Raw genomic sequence first — 25,371 nt, forward strand, 5'->3', positions numbered from 1 at the left:
TCTCAATAAACTACTACAAATGGATTGTGGTTAGTTAACATTACATACTTGGCTTCAAACCCCAAAGGTGGAAACACGCTGCACACATACAGCCCAGAACTACAAGAAGTTACAGCAAATCCCCAATCCACTTTGAAAACATTCTTACAGTATTCTACATTAATACTTAAAGGGAGATGCTGGATAAACTAGAGTATTGAAGGCACACAATGTGTCGTGCTTACAACATTTGCAGCCTAATAATTATGAATTGCTGTGGTGAGGCAACATAGGGCAGTGTGCTTGACAATGAGACTCATTTCTATGGCATGTTGTAGGGGGTGTTTACCTGGTGGTGTGGCTATGTCATGCTTATTTTGTGCTGCCCACCTTCAATTCCCTAATTCAAAACTAAGGTCACTGCATATTAATGTACTTTGCTCAATAATATTTTTTGCCAGCCACATTTCTAAAGTGAGCCTTTTGAACTGAAAGGACTGCTTATCACATTATGCTTCTTTAACATAATCTCTTATCAGGGATGGGGAACCAGTTGAGGCAGCTGTCCAGATGTTGATGGATTACAAACTCTCCTGATCCCCAAGCATTGTGGCCTTGTAAGCTGGAGCTGAGGGAAATCAGGAGCCCAGTGACATCTGGAGAGCCCCCACCCATTCCTCATTATGCAAAACAGCAAAATGAACGGGGGGGGGGAGAGCTGCTCTTGCACAAGAATTCTGTAAAAGGCAGCAGGTAGGGTTTTTGCACTTAGATCTGTTCTGCTGCTATTGAATGTCTCAATACGTGATTTCCTGTTATTGTGATGTAAGCTACTTTCAGAACCAAATATTATTATTCGTATTAATTTGTATACTGTCCTTCACACAGAGCTCGGGGCAGTTCAGAGATTAAAAATGCAAGATTTAAAAACCCACAAAATACATAATAAAAACAAGAACAACACCGCAAACCAATAATTTGAAAGGGTATAACCCAAAGGTCCTCGATTCTTCTAATCAAAACGGGACTACAACAGTCCCTGTGCTCTAAGCCCCGCCCCGCCCCGCCCCGCCCCGGATGAAAGAGAGGCCGAATAGATGCACAGGTGGTAGTCGCATCTTTGAAATAGACTCGTGGGCGGGGCGGAAACGGAGAGAGATTCGGAAGGCGCTTATAGGCTGCCGAACCCTTCCTTTCACCTCTCGCGAGACTTTCCTGAGGAACGAGGGGTCTGGCTCTCGCGACGCTTCCCGGCAAGGGTTGGCGGTTGGCTGACTGAAGGCGGGGGGGGGGAGTGGGGGAGGATGAGGACGCTGAGAGAGGTCGCTAATGCGCGCGAGAGACGCCGTCGCTGACGGCCGGCGGAGGGCTTTGTGAGAGGCGCCCCCCATGGAGGCTCCGCTTCAGCGGGAATCCCCGCGTCGGGTACCAGAGACCCCTCCGACGTCCCCGGGGCCGCCGCCCCCCCCTCCGCCCCCGCTGCCACCACCGCCATCCAGCCTGCCGCCGCTGCCGGGCAAACCGCAGCGGGAGGAGAAAAGAGCGGCTCTGAGTAAAGTGAGAAGCTGTTGGGGGGGGGAGGGGCGGAACAGGTGGGCGGGACTCCCTTCCAGCACCAGGGACAGCGCGCGAGGCAGGGCGGGGCAGTAGCTTCGGGGTGGGTGGGTGTGTGCGCGCGCGCGCGCGCACGCACCAAGGTGAGCAACGCTTCGAAAAGGGCCTGCGGACAGGTAAAAACGCATGCGCAGAGAGGAAGGCGTTTTGCGCGCTCCTCCACCTGCTGGCCCAGCTTTTTAGCTAAGGGGACTCAGGACCTTGGTTCATTATTACAGTGGTACCTCGGGTTAAGTACTTAATTCGTTCCGGAGGTCCGTACTTAACCTGAAACTGTTCTTAAACTGAAGCACCACTTTAGCTAATGGGGCCTCCTGCTGCTGCCGCGCCGCCGGAGCACGATTTCTGTTCTCATCCTGAAGCAAAGTTCTTAACCTGAAGCACTATTTCTGGGTTAGCGGAGTCTGTAACCCGAGGTACCACTGTACAGTGGTGCCCCGCAAGACGAAATTAATTCGTTCCGCAATTTTTGTCGTCTAACGAATTTTTCGTCTTGCGAAGCACGAAATCCCATAGGAATGCATTGAAAATCAATTAATGCGTTCCTATGGTCAAAAAAAGTCCAAACAAAGCCAAATTTGGTACAACAACAGTTTATTAACTGCTCTTTAAAGTCACACATACTGTAAAGAGCAGTTCGAAAATTTAAGGGAAAATAAATTAACTTTATAAACAAAACATGTCTTTGTTTTTAGTCAAAGAAAAAAAGTCGCGAGACGTTTTCGTCTTGCGAAGCAAGCCCATAGGGGAAATTCGTCTTGCGAGGCAAATCGCGAACGGAAAAACCTTTCGTCTAGCGAGTTTTTTTTCTTGCGAGGCATTCGTCTTGCGGGGCACCACTGTATTATTATTTATTTATACCCTGCCCATCTGGCTCGGTTTCCCCAGCCAGTCTGGGCGGCTTCCAACAAAGTATTAAAAATAACAATCAAACATCAGACATTGAAAACTTCCCTAAACAGGGCTGCCTTCAGATGTCTTCTAAAAGTCTTGTTTATTTCCTTGACACCTGATGGGAGGGCGTTCCACAGGGCACGGACCACCTTTGTCGCCTTGGACAAGCCACAGTCCGTCTCAGACCCTTCTCCGCATCTGGTTAAAGAGGCAGGCGATATCTTAGCCACCATTACCCACCCCATTCACTATCGAAAGGGGTTCCAAGTCAATGTTAAAAGTGTGTAGTGGCTAGTTGGGGTTCAAATCCCCACTGGGCCATGGAATTTTGTCCTACCTCACAGGGTTGCTGTAGGGAGGAAGGGGAGCCAATATGTTGGCTTGAGCTCCTTGGAGGAAAAGGTGGGATGTAAATGTAATGCATGTCAGGAATTGTGAGAATAAAAAAATTCCTTCCAGTAGCACCTTAAAGACCAACTAAGTTAGTTCTTGGTATGAGCTTTCATGTGCATGCACACTTCTTCAGATAACACACGAAATGCACACAAAAGCTCATACCAAGAACTAACTTAGTGGGTCTTTAAGGTGCTACTGGAAGGAATTTTTTTATTTTGACTATGGCAGACCAACACGGCTACCTATCTGTAACAGGAATTGTGAGAGTTGACCAGAGGCAATTAATATTTCATCCAACAGAGCTTTACTGTTACTGAAGGCAAATGAGCATAATGATCACAAATCCAATACATTCAGGGTTGGCAGACCGTTATGCTCATTTGTTTAAGTTTTTGCTCTGCTAACTATACATTGGAGTTCTGCTTTGGAGCAATATTGAGTAGAATTCCATGACCGGAATACATGTGTTGAGGCCAGACCTGGGGACTAGAATCATTTTGTCTTCTAAGAAATTGGTTGCAATTCTGAGTAATACTAATGGGAGGCGTTTATTTATCCAAACATGGAATAAAAATAATGAGACAAAAACTCCTGAATGATTGTCCTCAGTTTTACATGTGATGCTTTCTAGGTAGTTATACGGCGGCTACCTCCTAGCTTTACAAAGGAGCAGCTGGAGGAACAGCTACATCCACTTCCTGCTCACGATTATTTTGAATTTTGTACCTCTGATCCCAGGTGAGAACATAGTCAATTGTCTATATGGGGGGAGGCATCTTAATCATGCTTGCATCACACTATTAATACCAACAGGATCCAATTTTGTCTATACTACACTTTAAAAACAAACAGAATTATGAAAAACATATATAATATTAAAGCATTTTAACAAGTTGAATGTCTGTGAAATGCAGCTGCCTTATTGTTGTTATCTACCATAATGTATGCCTGTGACATCATGGATTTCTTCCCACTAGTCTGGATGTGACACAGTGACCTTTGAGAATATGATGAAAGATTGTCTAAAAATCTACTTTATATATTGTGGTTATTAGAGCCACAGTCTAGCTACTTCTGTGTTTAAGGACATTTAGGGCTAGTTCACATATGTTCACCTCCTCTCAGGGCATACAAGTCCTTACAAAGCCTCTGAGAAAGCAGGGGTCGTCCTACTGGTATTTTATTGAAACAGGTGATAAGAGTTCTAAAGCTTGGATGGCTCTTCTTTTGCCTTCCTCTCAGAGCTCATGTTCTGTGACTTATCATCTCTTATCTTTCTTCAAATAGAACAAAATGTTTAGGTTATGAGAAAGAGCGAAACTTAAAAACACTGCCAACATTTGCAAATTTTGTAAGGATATGAGGCTTTTAAGTTACATGATTGTAGAACTGCAGTGGCCTGGTCATATAATCCCTGCTGAAAGTGGGATCTCAGCTTTTGTTATGTCATTTTGGGATATATTGGAAGCCCAAATTAGAAGCACCAAAACCGCGCTGGTGCAAAATAGAAGTTCTGATCCAGACACATCATTTGGTCTTGTTTGATTTTGCTGTGGAGTCTATGGCTGCTATCCTACATCCTGCATTAATGGAAAGCAAGGCGCAGAGACGATTCATTAGAAATATCCTTCCCTACCATTCTTCCATGTCTGCTTCACTGCTCTTCTAGGCACATTGCAATGAAACCATTCCATTATCTTTCATTTGAAGCCCTCTCATGTTGGATCTTCCAGCATTCATGATTTCTCAAGCCCTTTGTACTCAGACTACTCAGCCAAAGGATGAGTGGATTCACTGTAGCCTAGAAAACACTGTATCCTTGAAGGTGAGATGCAGGAGGACAGTGACTAAAAGATGGGCTGGTTGAATTACAGCATACTTGGACACTGGGTGGAAAGTTATACGTACTGAACTTAGGCTTCAGACATTCCGCATGTAACAAAGCATCTCATGGCTTTTAGGAGTTTTTAGCTAAGAAGTTTCTACTTCATTGTCATTTTTGATTGTAATCCATGGGGTCACGAAGAGTCGGACATGACTAAACAACAACAATCACTATTTCATCATTGTGAACTGCCCTGAAATTTGCGGATGAACGGCAGTATAAAAATAACAACAATAATTTCATTTGATGTGGAGGAATATAAAGCATGCCTACTTTGAAATGCCAATCTAATGTGGATAAACATCAGTATTAATAGAATTAATGTAATTTATACTTTTACCTTTCTTCCTTTTAGAAGATAAACATAACTAACAAAACATTCACTTTTGTTTCAGTCTTTATCCTCATCTCTACTCAAGAGCATATATTAATTTTAGAAATCCTGATGACATCCTTCTTTTTAGAGATCGCTTTGATGGCTATGTCTTCATAGACAGTAAAGGTAACCCATTCCTTATTGTGGCCAGAAATCTAAGACCCACACAACTAGTTCTACATGCTCAAAGGGTTTGTTTTTCTTAAACAATAGCTAATCTTTCCATGTAATAAAGGAAAAGATAGGTCAATATTTCCAAAGTTCAGACTTGCCAAAGGTGTACCATGTTTTAGAAATCATGTTTGTGTATGCTGTAGTCAAAGTTTCAGAGAATTCTTACTTGACCTCCAAAATGTTACATGATGTTTGATTATGGTAAACTCAGAAGAGCACAAAGTTAGATGGGGCCTCACTGGTTCTCATTCAAGGTTCTCTCAGTAGCAGGAATCTACCCAAAGCCATCCTTTTATGCACATTCATTTCCATTGATGGGACCCTTGTATATATAACTGGAAATTACCTTGATAGGTCTGTGATTAAGAAAGACAAGGTTGTACTTTGAAATCAGTTGAAGTTTTCAGATAAGGTTAATGTCTGTGTAGTGAACTGCTATTGATATATTTTATCTATTTATCAAATAATGTATCCCTCACCCTTAAGTAGGAATGCTACCCTATGAATTACAAGAGACTGAATAAATCACTTCAAAATGAAGTATAACCATACCATACATTATCTAAATGTTTTGATCATTCAGTATTGGCATCTTTGTTGATACATTAGTTATTTTGAGCTATGTTACATATTTTTTTGCCAGGTTTAAAGAAATAAAAATGAAAAGGTTTATGTGCCAACTGTTTAAATTGTCTCCAGTCCACGTCTTCTTATAAGCGTAATAGTGACCATGGATTGAGATTTACATTTGCACTAGCAGATGTATCTAGTTAGAGTAGTGAAGTTTCAATAAACATTGTGATGCAGATGTGACCAACCCAACACATATCTATCTGCAATGGCACTATCTGTGCTTGTATTTGCCTATGGCTTTTTTCTTCTGGATCAAGACAGTTTGTCATAAACTAAGTCAGTGGAAAATAAAATTTCCAATTTTAATTCAGGTTTTTATACTCAAGGACCTGGGAATAAGTTCCTCTTAGTCTCAAAATGTGCATATTATTTACCTTTAGTCACTCAGCCAATGTGTGGTTCTTTCAAGGTTTAGAATATCCAGCTGTTGTTGAATTTGCACCATTCCAAAAGATTTCTAAAAAGAAGCTGAAGAAGAAAGATGCAAAAGCTGGAAGCATAGAAGATGGTAAGCTCATTTTCATGGCAAAAACATTTTCCTGATTTACTGCACTTAATGGTTAATTTCTCATGTAATATATTTGACATGCAATGCTTAACTTTCTTTTCAATGGTTTTTTTCTTTCATAGATCCAGAATACAGAAAATTTTTAGAGAGTTATTGTGCAGAAGAAGAAAAAATATGTGCTAACCCTGAGACTCTGCTGGGAGAGATTGAGGCAAAAACAAGAGAACTCATTGGTCTGTTAAGCTGATCTCCTCCATTAGTGAATGCTTCTGAATTATATGATCATATTTTATTAGCCCCACATTAGCACTCTTGAGGTTACATTCATTAAATTATGGTTATCTCTAGCACCATTTCAGAAGTTCTTAATAAAAAGAACATCCCCTGTTTATTCTCAAACATTAGCTGAACAACAGATTTGGAAAACTAGCACTCTGCAGACCTGTACTATGTCCATATAGCTATGAGGTTTGTGAGATATCGTTAGTAGTATTTTATGATCATGAACTGTTGGTGGGCTAAGGGTATAAATGTAAAAGGTTTTAAACCTAAAACTCCTTAATTTCATAACTTATTGTGTGCAATGCAAGTTTTGTGTGTTATACTGGCCTCTATAACACTGATACTTATTTGAGATCATAAAAGGCACCAGTTGGCTATCAGAAATACACAAAACTTTTCCCCAACCTGTGCCACTTCTCCTATAATCAAGAGATTATTCTACAATAAAGAATAGGTTGCTCTGTTGTTTCAGCCCTGTCTTCCATTATGTTAATTTTAAAATTGAAAGTTTCACTGAAAGGGAAGTTTTGCTGAAAGGGATTTGCATTGGAGTTTGATCCCAATTAAAGTGAATGAGATAAAAACAAACTCTTTGCAAACTCAAGGTCTGGAATTGGAGGGGGCGGTCAAAATGCTACCAGCTTGGTAAAATATTTCATTTAACAACACAGCAACTACTACTTTATATAGATTCAGCAGTTAATAAGCATTCAGTATTGAATGCTGAGGATGATCTCTAGGATGAAACTCCTGGCTTGTTATTAGTAACTTCCCTAATTATTAAAAACGTTATGCAGACCATTTCTGTGGGTATTTATAATATTCAATACATACTGTAATCTTATTTTACCAAAATTGTGGAAGAAATCCTAATTACTTTGATAATCAGATGGTTAATAAAATGGAGTGTGGAAAATATCTAAATAATATGCAGTGCAATCAAAGAGATAACAAGGCATTTCCATTACATCTCGGTCCTAGTTATATACATATGAGAGGACAGATTTGTGAATAATGTGATTCCTACTCCTATAAGACCCAGACAGCATGTTCAAGGATTATGAGAGTTGTATTCCAACAATATATGGAGAGCCACAGTTTCCCCCAACCCATTATCCTGTCCTGTGTTACATTAATAACACCTGTAAAAAGGGAACATGGGTCAGCTGAACTGACAGTTTTACCTATCATTAGGTTGCTGAACAGTTTATGTCTGCCAAAGAACCATACCATTCAACAAACCAATGTAGGTGATCTGATAATGTGGAACTGCTTTCCATGATGCTCCAATAATATATGAATTGGATGTTTATAGGATTTGAGGTGGAGTAGTGGTTTTGATATCCATTTACACAAACTTATATTTTGATCCAAAATGTATACATTTTAAGGACTTACCTATACAGATAATTAACTATGGGTCAATACAGCATTAAATATGTGTGTTCTGGTGTAAGCTGGTAGTTAAGAGCAACAAGTTATGCTCAACATATGTGGTTCAAATCTTTAGCCAGTTGTGGATTCACTGGCTGCCATTAGACCATTATCTCTCGGTTCCAGATCTATAATGTTTATTACAACAGACTGCCTTACAGGGTTGGTGTACGGAACCTTCTGCCTGTGGGTCTGTTTATTTATATAGATTATTTAGGCTCACCAAGCCTCCCCATTTAGTCCACAAGGACATTTCAGCTAAAGCATAGGCACCATCCCAACAGCTGTCATATGCAATGTCAGATGTGGGGCAGATAATGATTGTGCTCAGCTAAAAGGAGGTTTGAAGTTGATTGTCGGGTGTTGCCAAGTCTCATGCAAAGTGCTCTGCGAGACCTGTGTTCACACTGTATCATTATCATATCATCAAGTGATTGACAGGTGGACAGTCCTACCTGTCAAACCTGGCCCACTATGGGTGGGGAGAGAACAATCTGGCCCTCAGGTCCAAATCAGTTCTCCCTAATCCACCTGTTGTAAGGATTGTAGAGAAAATATATGAGAAGTGTTTTGAGCACTTTGGAAATTATTATTGATTTTACCTGCAACTGACCTGCTTGTGTCTACTGTGAAAACGTACAGGAATCAGTGTAGGCACCACCAGAAGCTAACTTTTACATGACACTTAATCAGAAAAAAGTGTGCAGATTGATGTTCCAATGCTTTTGCCACTCATTTCTATCACTATTTGATCAAGATTAAAATTATGATTTTTGTACACAGGCAAATCTTTCCCCCATTGTTTTCAGGAGTTTAACCATTAACTAGATGCTACTTTTGCACAAATCTGTAGGAAGAATTTTACACAAATGTGTATTTCATTAATAGCAAACTTTTCAAGGCTAATTTAAGACCACCACATGCAATCAAAACACTAACCAGTCAGGTAGAAGATGGTATAACAGTATTGTGCAGCAGAGTTTTTTCCTTCTTTAAATGGTTGCATTCATAAAAAATTTTTTATAGAAAAATAAAATATGATATAGACATCAAGTAATCTCAGATACTTGTCTAATTTTACTGATTTTCCAAACTATTATGATAAGAAATGAGTGGTTTTATGTAATAGAGTAACAGGGACTTTCTATATGGCCCATTACGAAATCGCGTTCATTGTCATATAGTAATTACATTTTTAAATCTTGAATGACAAAAAATCTCATTTATAATCAATCTTACGTATTAGAAACGAGATACTATATCACTTTTTGTGTTTTAGCTAGAAGAACAACACCACTTTTGGAATATATTAAAAATAGAAAATTAGAAAAACAGGTATGTTTGTGTTTTGGACTAAGCCCTAAACTTTGTGCTTTAAGTTCTTTTTAATATTTCTACAAATCTACATAAAACATTTCCAATGTTTTAGAGAATCCGAGAAGAGAAAAGGGAAGAACGAAGGAGAAGAGAATCAGAAAAAAAACGCCTAAGGGAAGATGAGAAGCGGAAGCGCAGAGAGGAAGAAAGGCGTAAAAGAAAAGAAGCTGAAAAGCAAAAGAAAATGGCTGAAAAAGAAATAAGGATCAAGGTATTTTTTTTCCTGCTATCTCCCATCTTTCAGATGTACCAGAGTTACAGTAGGTTAGCTTGATGTGTATCCTTACCCTAAATGCATGCATGTGGAAGAAGTCTCATTGATTTCAGTGCTTCCATGTCAGTGGCTTAGGACTATAGCATTAGGAACATAGGAAGTACTGTATATTCAAGTCACTGAATTCAGCCAAGTATTTGGATTCCCTATTACAGAATTTTTATTTTTAGAGGGGTTTTTTTGTAGAGGGCCAAACCTATCTGAGCACTTGTAGAATCTGACTTCTTGAATCTTGCATTAGGCTTATGTATTGCACTGCAAAGTAGATGAGTAAATTTCCCACTCCTAACTCAAGAAAGTAGTTACCATTTTGAAGTTCTTTAACGGAACCGTTTTCATTGGCAATTATCTGTGTCAATAAAATGTGGTTTCAAATTCTGGAAATTTCTTCAAATCATGAAAGTAAAAGCAGAATTAAATTTTATGTTGCAAAACTAATAACCAGATCTTCTTTTTTAAGCTATTTCTCCCCACTAATATACAGAACAGAGAAACATCACAACAGTGATTTGAATTCTAAGATAAGTTAACTTAAGGAAGGTTATAGAATGAAGTTTTCCACCTCTCTTTTTATCCCTACAGCTGCCTGAGTCCCTGCCCCCCAAACCTTTTGAGCGAGGGAGAGGGTGATGTGGGATGGTGGAATTACCCAAAATTAGGCTTGGATCAAAAGATACATTAAGGAAGCTCACAAATGAAAAGTTTGCAATTCCCTCCTCCACCTGGCAGCTCCTGGGTGCCATCATACATTGTTCAGGAGGGCCCCTGGGTCTCCAGAGAGGCTTTTCAGAGGTTATGGGGGAAATGTGAAACTCCTACTGTGAACTCCCTACTGTGAGCTTCCTTAGATTATCTTACATTAGGATCAGTGTCAGCATATAAAAAGCCAAATAAAAATCAGGGACTGAATAAAATATATCCTTGCATGAATTAATACATGTAGTAATAATTGTGGTTCCCTCTTGAGATTCTTTAGAAAAAGTCCAGGGGACAGCACCCCATTTCTGGCAGAATGAATTGTGCCCATTTGAAAGCAAACGGATATCTTTCCACATATTTACATATGTATACACACACAATATCATACATTTATGGTGTATTCATTGCATTCTAAACATGAACCGTATACTATTGTAGTTAAACAATTCAATATATTTGAAGAGCAGATTTGAACAGAAAATGCCAGAACATTAGAGAGAGTTAATGCTTTGTCAATTAGTTTCCATATTATCTATAATTTATTTATATATTTAGCTGAATTTGTATTAAGAGACGCTGGTAACTTTTACAGTTCAGTTATTAGGTCTAGATATGACATTTCTTCTTGAGGGTTTCTGTATATTTCAGACCCACAGCAGCAGAACTACCTTGCATCAGGAATGTGGAAACTCTAAATTCTTTCATCAACTGCTAAGCAGTTATAAAATGTAGTTTATTTCAATGGGCGATATTTTGGTCTGTGGTTAATTCTCTCACTGAAATTAGGCATACTTGTTTAAATGCTTAATTGTTGCTGGATCGTGATAACATCTTTTTAAATTGATTTTGAAAGCTGATGTCATATGGGTGGGGTTTTGGGGGGAGGGGGTAAGGACACATCAAGCAAGTATGCTATAAGTGAATTTTCCTGCGCGTCAGTGTATTCTGTAAGATATGAACATTTGTAAAGATGCAGAAAACACGTTTATAATAGTCATCTATTTTACAAAAATATTTATTAGCTTCTTAAGAAACCTGAGAAAGGCGATGAGCAAGTCGCAGAAAAGCACAGAGAAAAAGAAAAAGCTGACATAGACGAGAGTAAATGGGAGAAATCACCTGGGCACGGGAGTATAAAATCTAAGCCCCTGGAAGGTTCGCTGAAAGAACTTAAGGAGAAGTAAGTAGTGCTTTATCTTGAAGATGGAGTTGCATCCTCAAGGCAGTTTAAATTGGTACATCCCTTTGACTTTAAACCTCTGGGTTTTTCCAAAAGTAACCACAGCTTGTCATCGGAATCCAATAAACTATATTAATAGATTTAATTATGGTTTGGGAAAGCTTTATGAAGTTTTTCTCTGTCATCCAACATGCTCATATCACACGGCTGGGAGCTGATATTATTCTGTAAACCCTCCGCCCCCCCAAGATCTTAGGATGAAGGACATTATATCAATCAGTCAAATAAATAAATAACCAACATTTGACATCCAAAGCTAGGCAAGTTATAGAAAAAAAGGAGTAACCAACTCTTGACATTCTGGGACTCCTAGGATCTGTAAGTCTTTACCTTATACTAAATAAATTACTGAATTACCGAAACCCTTCCTTTTTTACTTTAATAATTATAAACAAGATATGAAGCACAATCCTGTGCATACTCAGAAGTAAATACCTACTTATCTAGGAGTAAGCCCTATTGAAGGCAACGGGACTTACTTCTGAGTAGACATAGTATTGCACTGTTGGCATAGCTGGCCCTTACTCCAACACCACTGAATAAACTGGGAGCTTTGTTTAGGCATCATGTGCCTTGTTACCTGAGTTTTAAGTAGTTTGTTTTTTATGTTTGGATTTTTCATTTTTTAAAACACAGGTCTCAAAATGATAGTGATAAAGAGCAAAGAGATTCAGAGAGAAGATTTCGTGAAAAAGAACCTGAGAGACAAAGGTATCGACTGGATGATAGCCGAAAGCACAGAAGTCACTATGAATTTGACAAGTTTGTGAGAAGGAATGAAGATGAGGTGAAGTGGGGAAAAGGATACAGCCAAGATCGAGGGAAGAAAGTGAACTACAACTACAGCTTCACTGTGGACACAGTAGACAAACTGGGTAAAGAGGACAAGTGTGATGACATGGCATCCAAAAAGGAGCGCATAAGAAATAAGGTTCTTTTATTCATTTAGGTTAATCTTTCATTAGTAAAATTACTTCAAGGTCATACAAGATTTGCTTTTGACATCTCAGCATGAACTTTTTAAACATTTGATTTTCACTAAAATGAAAACCTCCATTTTTTTAACTCGGCAAAAGCTGTTAAAGTGATAGGTATTGGAATCTGTCTTTGCTGCTAATGATGCCTCTGTTTGCATTTTTAAAATGCATGCTTTTATGAAGCACAGTTCTTAGAATCTGGGTTGTTTTAAAAAAATGTTTATCTGTTTTAATAAACACATGTCAGAATGCTTATGCTCTCCCTGATAACCTATACTCATCTAATCACTCAAAAATATTGTGCCCTTATGTTTGGATCTACTATATTACTGCTAAGGGAATCAATAGCCCAAATGATCTAAGTTGAAGTAACGTTGCTACCAGTTGAATAATAGGAGGTAGAAACCATGATTGTTACTTCAGTTGAGTACATAGTTATCTTAAAAAAGAAGCAGAAACTAATACAGCGGTACCTCAGAAGCCGAACAGAATCCGTTCCAGAAGTCTGTTCGACTTCTAAAATGTTTGAGAACCAAGGCACAGCTTCTGATTGACTGCAGAAAGCTCTACAGCCAATCGGAAGCCACAGAACTGCAAAGGAAGTTTGGGTTACAAAGAACGTTCACAAACCGGAACAATCACTTCCGGGTTTGCGATGTTCGGGAGCCAAAACGTCCAACTGGCAAGGCGTTCGACTTCCGAGGTACGACTGTATTATGAAGATTTTCAAAGTAAAGTAATTTAACAGTTTAGCTGTTGTTAATATTGATGTAGCCCAGCAAATCGGTAATTTACACATGGGTATCTTTCTTGCACTTGACCCTGTGGATATGTGTAGCTGCAACATTGCAAAGAATGAGTTCCTGTGACCCAGCAACAACAGCATTCTTCGTGCATTAGATAATCTGGCTATGCTGCTTGTCCAACTCCACTTACATGTGAGCCACATTTAATTCCTTAGGACATACTTCTGAGTAGATGCGGTTGAGATTGTGCTGTTAACTACAATTTATCATGGATGTGCAGCATGATTCTTAACAGGTTTACTGAAAATCAAGTCCCACTCATTTCTATAGGGCTTGCTCCCCACTAGGTTTGTTCAGAATTGCAGCTTTGGTCTTATGGTACTGTAAGGCCTTGTCATTCACTGGTTGGAGACAGAGGAATGGTGGGAAGAAGGCTAAGAGCCTGTGGGGTGGTGGTGGCACAACGATGAGTGGTCGAAGGGAAAAGAGGGGGAAGACTGGTAAGAGGAGGTGTTAAAGCTGAAGAGGTAATAGGGTTTAGTGAGCTGGGAGAGTTTGTGTCAACAAGAAGTTATGGTTAAGCCCTTACTGGCTAGCTAGATTATTAAATCAAGCTCTACTTTGAAAGATTAGCTATTAAGTTATTATGCTACCTTTATACCTTGGAAACTGAATTGTCTTCATATTTGAAACTGTTAGTGCCCATATTTGATTGCAGCCAAATTTCTTCTAGTTGTTCTAACGGATTAAAATTTTGTGAAATTTGCCATCTTTGGTAATGTGTTCTTAAGCATCACTTTCCTCCCAAAACAGCAGTCTGAATTTGTCCAGTATTCTTTTAATTTGCTTAAAGTACTTGGCTTTCAGGGGCTAAGAGTGAGGTAATAAGTGTCAGATATTTATAACCTAGTTTTCCCATTTGTTGTTAAATCGGTTCGTCAAAAAAGTCCTCTTTTCTTTCACAGAACAGTTAAGACATTTTGAGATCTCCTGTGTGGATAATAAATGATTTTCTCCAAGCCTTAATCTCCTTATTTTCTGCACAGGATCGGCCAGCCATGCAACTATACCAGCCAGGAGTTCGCATTCGAACACATACGGGGTCTACAAGTAGGTCCTATGACTGCACTGAAAAGTCTTCAGAAGAAGCTTATGATAGAAAGTATGAAGCAGACAATTCACCTGGAGGTGGCTCTGAGAAGAGCGAAGAGGCAGAATAAAACAACATGGACAGAAACTTCAGCATTTAAGATTTAGTGTCCCGCAAAATATTATATGTTCTCGGAACTGGCCCACCATTACCAAGAAAACTTTTTTTATATAGTTTTCTAGTAGAAGTTTAGGCCACAGGCAACGTTACATAAATGTTACAAGAGAATATCATCACTGTGCACTTACTCTGTTTCCAGCTATATGCATGTGAAGGCATCTTTCATCCCCATGCATATAGATACATATTTGATGGTATGTTATGATAGCAATAGCATGACTTTTAAAGGCTGTTCTTCGGGTGGATTTCATTGCCATTATCACTGACATGTTACGCAGATACGTGCCTCTATACATAATGGAGTGATGGCTCACATAGGCATAGGGCATACTGTGGCTTGAGAAGTGGGAAAGGTATTTATGACACAATGTTATTGAATATTACAGTAGAATTCAGGATTTTGAAGCTTCTGATAGTACCAAGCATATTTTGAGGTTTGTGTTTTGCATAAAACTTTTCTGAAATGTTCTACTCTAGGGAAATTCTTTAAAGCATGCATTTCCATCCGTTTTAACCAAGGCATTTTATGTTCTATAAATTGCATTAACAGGTCTCAGTATGACAAGACCATGAGAATAAGGCATTATACAGAGTGTAGCTGTATTTACATCAGTTGGGAGAATAACACACAAGTACATTAGCCTGGCCCTGTAAGGAGTTAAGTCCCAGTTTAGTAAGTGCATTGCTGCATAAAGAACTATAAACAACAAATTACCCTTGTAATTAAGATAATGTTTAAATGATTATTACAGGACAGTACTCAACCGCAGGATCATGGGTGGGTAAAACGCACAATTTGCACATTTGTGTCCAGTGTCTGCAGGCCTCAGTACCTCAATCCATTTACATTGGTTTTCAGGGGTAAACGAGGCAGAAAGGCAGCATGATCCATCTATTATATTTGGGGTTGTGCCAAATTCCAGTGAAGGAGAGTGGGAAGATTGAAAGCCTAGTATGTGCAGGTGGGATGGGAGTGCTAAAGCTTTCCTTCTTCTAGCCAAAAGCTGCTTCTCCCTCCCAGCAAGCAGCTAATGGGTTGCAGCTCTGGGTCAGTTGCTCCTGCCTCCAAGTGCTTTTCTTCCACCGGGAGTTACTTTCAGACTCAAAACCCCACCTGAAGAAAACCAGCTTTGGGCAAGCAGTTTCAGGGGAGAAAGGGGGGGGGAGTGGGTCAGCACTTTCTGCCCATCCTGCTTTATAGGAATCCAGAAGCAACCCATGGGTCTGGTGCTATAATGTCTAATTTGCTCTTTCATTTGCTAGAACATCAGGTAAGTGTCTGTGTTCTTTTATTTCCGAGTTGTTTTTGCCTTGTAAAAGGTTTTGTATGTTTAGACCAGAGAAAAGCCTGAATATTTAATGCTGTGTCTGTCATGAAATAGCATATTTAAAGGTTTCGCCACTTTTTAATATGTGATATAAGTGACATTGTTTTGTATGTTAATACTTCATATAGTATGTTTTTACATAAGTCACCAGTGGAAACACTTATGTTGGTAGGTAAAAGCTATGGAAATAGAATGTGTTTGAGGGAATAAACTGCTACGACTGTTCCCTCTGTTTATTGTGCTCGTTAAGAATCCATTTTTTGTGTATATATTCTTGTTCTTAGTAAGCAACTGCACAGCCCTTGAGATCAGAGCATCACTCTGACAATACTGATATGCTTTTTGTTTACCTGAAACACAGATCTTCTTTTGACTACTTTTTACATCATGTCCTCAACCTTTTTTTACTGTCATCCTATCAGCATTTGATTGTTCTAATGTAAATAAAGGAGATCATCTGGACCTTCAACCACTAGAATATTAAACTGAAATCTGATGATCTGAATAGTGCTTTGCCTGGTGTGTTTTACTACTATGCCAAAACGATTAAAAAATAGGATTCATGGATTAAAAATACCAAACCAGCTTCAAACGTACTGTGCTAATCTGACTCTCCACTCGATTTCAACTATTCTTTTGTTTCCCAGATGATAAACCAGAAAAACTAGACCAAAAGTTAATAACAACAATAACAAAATTGATGTATTACTGCCTTTCACCTTAAGGCTTCAGGGCAGGTCACAATTTAAAATACATTTAAAATAATTTAAAACAAATTACTCTCACAATAATATGATGGGGCCTAAAAATATACATCTCAAGTGTCAAAGGCCAAGTTAAAGAGTTGTGTCTTCAGCATGTGATTAAAACTGTATTGTGCACTTTCTCCCGGAAAAGGCAGAAACACAGGGGACCTACTGGATCTCACATTACTTTTATTATTTATACACATGATTCTCTCTTGCTTGCGTCTCTGAATTTGAGAAAAATTGTGGAATTATTTGCAACATCTTAACATGTTTTAGAGAAGTAAACAACACACAACTTGAAAAGCCATTTCCCTACATTTACTGCTAGAGAACTGAGCTCTTGCTGCTTCTAGAACACACAGATGCATAGGCATCTGAAAAGGGAAACACCATGCGCTTCTGCATCATGAAGAGTATTTATGTGATCCAAAGCTCACTGATGCTGTGAAGCGTTTATTGTCCAAAAATGCCTATGCATTACTATGTTGTGTGTTCTTCATTATGAATAAGATTTTACGATGTCACTTTGTAGCTTCGGCTTTGTCTTCTGTATATTGTTACATGCATCACTGGGTACAGGCTTTTTCATTCCTGTGTACCAGCTTGGTGAACTTTTGAAATAGCAAGTCTTGCCTCTGAAGACAGTTTTTGTACCTAGATTATTTTAGCTGAAGTGGAATGCAGGAGTCTTGCAAGATAATCTGCAATCAATTTCAGAAGAATGTGGTCTGCCTTCTTTGCATCCGTGGCAAAAAGCCTGGTCTTTGTCTGAAATTAGTTGGCTTCTTGTAAGCTGAAACCTTGACAGTTTGTATATCAAAAGTGTATTTATCTTGCACTCTTTTTCTTCGTTCCCAAAATTCTTCAGTATTGCATAGCTAAAAGATAAATATTTGCAATATATGATACATAATATGTGTGAGTAGGCCAGAGTCTCATTTTCTTTACAATGTATTTGTTTGCTTTTAGACTACAACATAACTTGCAAATCTTTTAGTCTACTCTTAAACTCATATTCTGGTTCTACAATGGTAACTGCCACTGGTAACTGATCGTACTTGCTACTTCTGTAAAGCTCCATTTAAACAAAGTCTATATATTACTAAAATTATTTAGATTGCATCAAGATTACATTTTTGTCAGAATTTTTACCTGCCGAAACCTTTTACATGTTTGTGACAATTGTCTTATCTCCTCTGTATTAAGAAATGACAGGATGTGTATGATCAAATGGTCAGGAATTCGACTGAGGAAGTCATAGTGTCCTTGACATAAGCTGAGAATGTAGTCTAGCGTTTTCTTCCCAAAGACACCTTGCATTTGTTCTGAGTAAAAGAAAAAATATACAAGCAAACAGATTTTAAACAGGAATACTGCCAAAGTGAATGGCACTGTGCTAAGCTAAATGGGAAAGGGCACATACAAAAAAAAAAAAGAGGAAGAAAGAGAAACTTCATTTCTATTTCATTCATTCTATTTCATTCATTTTGATTCTATCATTTCATCTATTGCTGTTTCCTAACTTACCTGGAAGTAAGGCTCATTGAACTCAGCATGGTTTACTTCTGAGTATATATAGGATTGCATGGTTGTTCTATTAATAAATATAATTAATCTGATACCCAATGACTGTGAAGACTGAAACTTAGGCTACTTCCAGATGACCTGTTTATTGAGCATTCATTCTGATTTGTTTGTAGGAAAGTTAAATATCAAGCAATTGTTAACTCACACTTTCCAGTGCATTTCCCTGCCACTTTCCTTCTTGTAAAAAGTCAATTTTTGTGGGGAAGTGGGTTTATTACACAAGAGCGCCAAATCAGCTTTAATTCTGCAACCTGAATTTGCCACTATGTGATTGAATCAAGCCTGAATACAGCAACAGTCTGGAAGCACCCGTAAGCCAGGTAAGTCCTGTGCGTTGGTGGAAAGCCTGATACAAGAAGGGCAATTCAGTCTATCTTACTAAGAATAGGCAATTTAGCACAGAGTAAAGGGCAAGCTGCCATGATAATCATTAAGTAGAATACTAATTCTGAATTGCCCAGGCATGTCATACTGAAAGGCATATTATTTGCACTCACCAACTATGTTTAAAGCAATTCTTGTTCTTAAGCGCAATGCACACACTGCAGCCCTTTGCACTCTGGAAGCCTTTTAGGTTCCAAATATAAATAAAAATTGACTTGAAGTATAATTATATTAATCAGAAAGGCAGGAAGGCTTGCTGTGTGTGCTTAAGGTATTAGGAATGATAAATGGATTTCTCCATAGCTACCACACCATGTGGTCTAGCACTATTTGTAAAGTACATAACCAGAACAAACAGCTAAGTCTATAGAAGGAATGAATGTCTTAAAAAGCAACAGGGGACAAAACAAAATTAAATTTAACCCTATGGAGTAAATGTACTAACTGCTTGGCAGTTGACACTGCATTCCATTAGTGTGAAGTATTTCCATGGAAAAAATGAGAGATTGGGCAGATCTGTACCATACATTTAAAGTACATCCAACTGATGCTTAATATGCAACTAAGGCCACTTCCAGACAACCTCTTTTAAAGTCTTCATCCTGATTGGTTTGGGGGGAGATTGGATGGAACTGGGTGAAGAAAGAGCTGTCCCATGCTTTCCTTTCCACAAAAAAACTCCAATCCTCTGACAAAGCAGATATGTTACACAAAAGTTCCAAATCAACTTTAATTTGCTAGTATATGATTTAATCCCTCCTGAAAATAGTGACATTCTGGAAGCACTCTAAGTCAGAGTTAAGATCTGATTCTACAAATGTCATGGAAGAGCCATGCGCAATAGGCATTTGGTAAAGGGAGAAGTGGTGACAATATCAAGAAAGAAAAAAGATTTAGTGTTAACTTGCCAAAACAAACCAATTTAAACCCTATTGGGATCAAATGGTAACCCCCCCCAAGATGGTTTGCTTATGCTGGTTAAGTGCCATTAACACTCAAAAGTCAATGTTATATCCAGTGGTTTTTTTCTGGGGGGACGCAGAAGTATGCATACCCCTAAATATTTTGTGAATCTCAGTTTGGCCTCATTGAGGGGCAGTACTTCGATATGAGTAGGAAAATGAGAGTACCCCCAAACATTTTTAAAGAAAAAAAGCACTGGTTATATCTGTTTCTTTGGGTAGTTTACAAGTTGGCTCTTTTCAGCCCCAGGTGATTGTATCAAGACTAGTGCCACTCACAGAACTTTTCCTGGACTGACTTTTCACACACTGCTGCAAGAGTTGCTTTTTGAGTGCTTGTAGCGACTTGGATGCAGCATCAGCCTGTCGTCCAATTGGCAGAGGACATGGCACCTGCCCTGACATTATGTCACTGGTGGTTGTAAGAAATGATGTAGAGATTTGACTTTTAAAGCTCTTTTTATCTTATAAGACATATTTCTCCCACTGAATAAAAATCAAGGTTGATTTACATATTGGGGATTGCAATGGAGCTAACAATCCATTAAAGCACACCTCCCATTTTCATTTCCCTTCAGAAATTCCCGGCTCACTAACTTCATCTTTCCCAACATCACCGAGCCAAGAAGCGAGGAGAGATTATCAGTTGCAGCAAGACTAGTTTATGCCTAGTTTACGCCTAAGCATTACCTGACAGCAGGGATATGGCTCGATATGGCTACTGATGGATTTTTTTTGGCAAATTGAAGGTTACATTTTAAAAATCCGCTAGAGATGTTCTGTTTTTCTCTGACTAAATGTTCTGTTCTACTGTATAGCATGACCTTGGTTGATAACATTATTCAGCATATTGCAATACTATGCTATTTGCCAGGAAACAGTAAGATAAGGAAGTAAGCCAATGCACTGTAGGTCTTGATGTCATTCTCCTTGGGACTTTGTCAGTGAAACTCTTTTGTCAGTGATGCAACTGCTGAGCAGGGATAACTCCATTTAGCATGGGATATAATTTCTAACTAAATGGAAATTAAACTGTGATTTAGTAGGTGACAAGGAATTAGCAGGGTTTTTATTTTAAAAATTCCTCTATATCAGGAGTAGCCAACATGGTACCCCCCCATATGCTCCTGGACTACAACTCCCATCATCCCAGACCACTGGCTATGTTGGCTGCAGCTGATGAGAATCTGAATCCAATGACACCTAAAGGGCTACATATTCACTGCCCTACAGAATGGAATATTAGACGATAATTTCTATAGACCTGGTCTATCAATAGCGTACACTTGGAGAAAAAAAGAATCCTTTTTAGGATTCATGTAAGTTTGACATTTAGTACCTTTTTCACTGGTTTAAAAGTATTTTGATGCTGCAACTTAGTATGTTTAACCACTGTGCATTTTAATAAGTAATTTTACTTTGAGAGCCCAATGCAGGCATTCTCAATTGTTTACCATCCAGTTTATTTATATTAGCCATCCAATATTGATCTGAAATTCAGACTGACTTCTTAAACCATAATTTGTAGTTTCAATTCTCTATCCCCAGAAGGAATGTAATCTCCTGTGATCTCACTTTATGTTTCAAACTGCCAACCTAGCGATTCGAAAGCATACCAGTGCAAGTAGGTAAATTGGTACCACTGCAGTAGGAAGGTAAACGGCATTTCCATGTACTCTGACTTCTGTCACGGTGTCCTGTTGCACCAGACGTGGTTTAGTCATATAACCCAGAAAGCTGTCTGTGGACAAAAACTGACTCCCTCGGTCTGAAGCAAGATGAGCGCTGCACCCTATAGTCAAGTTTAACTGGATTTAACCGTCCAGGCGTCCTTTATGTTTCTAGTGCACTTGGAGCATTTAGGTAACACTGACTATTCACAAACAACCAAGGCTGCAATCCTAACTGTGTCTACCCAGAAATAAGTCCTATTGAGTTCAGTGGGTCTTACTCCCAGTAAGTGGATGGAATTCAGTGTTTCACTTTTACGAATGTTCCACCTGCACGGCCAAAGTTTATTAATAAGAAAAGTCAAAAGAAATTTAAGACCTGAAATCCAATCCTGAGCAAGTTTACTCAGATGTAATACCAAACTGAGTTTCATGGCACTTCATCCCATGGAAGTATGCCTAGGATTGCAGCCCAAATATTCATCCCAAGGTTGTGTGATCCTATGCACCCTTTCTTGAGAGTAAATCCTCTTCAACAATGCAATGTACTTCCAAGTAAACATACATAGGATCAGTCTGTTATAAGACAGTCCCATTGAATTCACTGGGGCTTATTTCAGAGTCAATGTGCACATGATTAGGTTGTAAAAGCAGGAATATGGCCATTAGACACAGCACAACAACCTTTTTTTCAGAGGGGTGGGTAATCAAAATTCTATTATTTCTTTGCCCACTCAATACTTGCTGTGTAATGGTTCATCCAAGAGAAAATCTTTATGGGGTTTCTTCACTTCTCTTGGGCAAATCCTTTCTCGATCTGGTCGAAATGTAATCCTCCAGGACTGCCAGATAACCTAAAGCATTCAGGTTTAAAATAATGAGTCAGGTTGGGCATTATTATGTCCTATTTTATTTTGTCAAAAGCCTAGTCAGTCCAGATATAAAGCAGAAAATGCAGGACTTTGTAATGACCTAGATCTGTGCAGAAATTAATTAATTGCATTTCTTACAAAAAGAAAAGCAAACAATGATAGGATTACCACCATTTGTTTGCTTTCCCCTAGCAGATCTGCCTGAACAGCCATGCTTGGGGTTGCCCACCTTTCTCTTCCTGGCAGAGACCCTGTGCCTTTATCAGCTATCCAACAAATGCAGATTTCTCACCTCTCTTGGGCTTTCTTCAGTAAAACACGTTCCAACCAGGGAGAGCAATAAATCTATCTATTTTTTACCTCATTTTTTGTGATGGTCAAGTGATGGAAGTCTTTACTGGGAGGAGGTGCCTGAGTGTGAGCTTCATAGAGTTTCTCCTGCAGCAGGGAAGTCATTTTGTCTACTTGCTTTCAGCTTGCAATAGAGATCACAGGCTCCCAAGGTTGTTTCTATGGACTCTATACGAGAAGGACTTGACTTCAGCCCACTCCACGTGCTCTATAAATACATGGCTAGTGTTTGCATTCCTGAACTCAGGTTCTTTACCCAAGGAGGACTCAGGTGTTCAATATTGATATCACCAGGAGGATAATATTAAAAACAAACAAAAACACAGCCTAATTCTATGCATGCATTGTTTTTTTTCAAGTCCCACTGGTTTCATAAGCATGTTTGCACTCCCCACTTTCCAGAAGTAGTATTACAGATGCCAGAGGGTCAGTTACCTTGGAAGAACACAGCACTTTCTTATTTTTATTTCCTTTAAAAAAACCAAAAACATATCTGTTTTTTTCTAGGCTTCAAAACTGAGCATACAAAATCAAACAAGCAATTATTAACTAATTCACACAATGAATTTTGTTAAAGGAACATCACTTGTTGCTGTCCCCATCCCCAAAATACACAGCCTTAGAACAACAAGCTGCAAAAACTCAGATTTTCATCTCGTTCACTGGCTAGCTTCTGATGGCCAAGCTGTGACTTTTAGCCCCCACCCAAGCAGGCAACCTACATCTAGTATGTAGTAGCTGCTGCCTATTAAAAACTTCTATTTTATACAGTATTGAGTCAACTTCAGTTTATTAGTCATTTATTTATTATAGGCAGGAATATATAACAACCATATTAAAACACAACACAAAGATAATAAAATAGTAATAGTAATTAAAATCATTAATAGATTGGTAACACAACCTTTAAGAAAAAAATCCTGCATTTTATTGTTGTTACTAAGGAATATGCAAGTCTCTGTAAGTAAAAATTTTAAAACTTATTTTGAAGTCTGTGGTCTGTTTCATTGAAAAAGGGGGAAAGGGAGCCAGCTGCTCTAAGGCACTGGAATATAATAAATATTTTTGTTTGTGTTTTAAAAAAGTTTTAAAAAACCTATTCCTATACTTCACAAAATCTGCCTAATGATGGAATGTAAATTCTGCTACTTTATGCGCAAGCCCCGCATATTAAAAACAGGTACACACCATTTTTCTTTGTGTTAACCTACACACATGGATTTGTGGAGGATTCAATATGGTTAATATCCTTCAGAGCTAAGTACCAAAAGCTTTGCAAAATAGGTATGTTAAAACCACAAAACCAATACCCATTGACAAGAACATTTCAATATAACAGATACTCCTAAAGCAGATAACCTAGGTATTGAACTCATCCACACTCAAAGGAACAGCTACATCTTCATCTGACGTCTGAAAGCAACCAATGGGGTGGGGGGATATATGTGTCTCCAATGGAAGCGAATTCCACAACCAAGGCACCATGACAGAGGAGGCCCTGCACTGCAGCACTGCAGCACTGCACAGATCACATCTGTCAATAGCACTACAAGCAAGGCCTTACCTGCCTGTTGATAATGGGAAAGATGCTCCTTTATGTGTAGATCACTCAAAGTAGCAGAAATACTGTAATAAATCACAGCATGGGTTCTTTTTTAAAAAAAACAAAAAACAGCAACAGCAACACAACAAAGTAACAAAAATAGTTTCCTTTCTTGTAACATAAGAACACCAGATTATACACTTTTAGTTGCAGAAATATATGATTTCTCCCCCATACAAATAAGGATGTTTCAAATTTTCAGCTCTGATTTGTTACTGTTGTTTTTAGGTTATCAGCCGGTAGAGGTCAGCAAACACTGCACTTTGAGGAATCAACGTGTGTGTGCGTGTGTAATGAATACACAAATAATCTTGTAGCACCTTCAGAACTTAAGGTATAAGCATTTAGGAATTAGACTCTAATTCATCAGATGCATGATTATTTTCAGGTAATATTATCAGTTGCCAAATATTGAATATATATTGAAAAGTTGTTTGTCTTATGCATTTGGATGGTTGTTAAGGAATTATAACCAAATTTTGCATAGTTTCTGAGATACGGAGCAGGTTTTTAAAATTCATTTAGATACTATTGCATGCTACTTTGAATCAAGATGGCAGACTGAGCCTTTCAAAATCGCACTAATTTTAACCAAATTTAGTGTGGTGGTTCCTGAGATCAAGGTTTTAATCTGTGTTATGTTTGGATACAATTGGGCACCATTTTGAATCAAGACTGAACCTTTCAAAACTTCACAGATTTTTCGGTTTCTTAAGAGTTCCAAAGCAATGCTGGGTACAAGCCTGCTAGTGTGTATATATATATATATATATTTATAATATACCGTATTCATTATGGAGAAAAGCTGTGGAGCCTTCCCTCCCGCAACAAATGAAATGTAACACACATGTATGTGCTATTTATATACGAAGTTCAAATGGCAAGGCCCAGACTGACTTCAGCTACAAAAGCGGAGGCTGCTGAACACTCTTGGGCTGAGATATAGTTTAGGGGATTTTGTTGGGGCGGAGTTTGTTCCCGTTATTTTTTGTATCTTTGTTTTAGATCTGTTTATGACTTACGTGGAAATCGTTCAATTTGATTGTGTACTTTTTGGTGTTTTATTTAGTGTTTATTACAACCTTGGTTACGTTTAAAATGTGTTTT

The 25,371-nt window shown here is 38.6% G+C and overlaps 2 protein-coding genes across 3 annotated transcripts; one reads left to right on the forward strand and one right to left on the reverse strand.

Moving 5' to 3' along the window:
• The first annotated feature begins 1,190 nt into the window (after positions 1-1,190).
• Positions 1,191-16,591, forward strand: UPF3A (UPF3A regulator of nonsense mediated mRNA decay). Of its 2 annotated transcripts, none has more exons than XM_083501543.1 (10): positions 1,191-1,536; positions 3,515-3,621; positions 5,164-5,270; positions 6,361-6,459; positions 6,582-6,692; positions 9,455-9,510; positions 9,605-9,763; positions 11,548-11,705; positions 12,402-12,696; positions 14,535-16,591. In XM_083501543.1, the coding sequence occupies exons 1-10, from the start codon at positions 1,369-1,371 to the stop codon at positions 14,706-14,708; spliced, it is 1,434 nt and encodes a 477-aa protein (XP_083357669.1). In that variant the 5' UTR covers positions 1,191-1,368; the 3' UTR covers positions 14,709-16,591. The 2 variants fall into 2 exon arrangements, with proteins under 2 accessions (XP_083357669.1, XP_083357670.1); XM_083501544.1 differs by having other exon boundaries at positions 12,402-12,640.
• A 413-nt stretch (positions 16,592-17,004) lies between these two features.
• On the reverse strand, positions 17,005-24,295 carry LOC310706203 (F-box only protein 36-like). The gene is made up of 4 exons (XM_083501623.1): positions 22,671-24,295; positions 22,184-22,292; positions 17,988-18,160; positions 17,005-17,713 (listed from the first exon to the last, which is right to left on the reverse strand). The coding sequence occupies exons 1-4, from the start codon at positions 22,764-22,766 to the stop codon at positions 17,549-17,551; spliced, it is 543 nt and encodes a 180-aa protein (XP_083357749.1). The 5' UTR covers positions 22,767-24,295; the 3' UTR covers positions 17,005-17,548.
• Between the last annotated feature and the right edge of the window lie 1,076 nt (positions 24,296-25,371).

This window comes from Podarcis liolepis (genome assembly GCF_965112155.1).
Source record: "Podarcis liolepis genome assembly, chromosome: 4".
Lineage (NCBI taxonomy): Eukaryota > Metazoa > Chordata > Lepidosauria > Squamata > Lacertidae > Podarcis > Podarcis liolepis.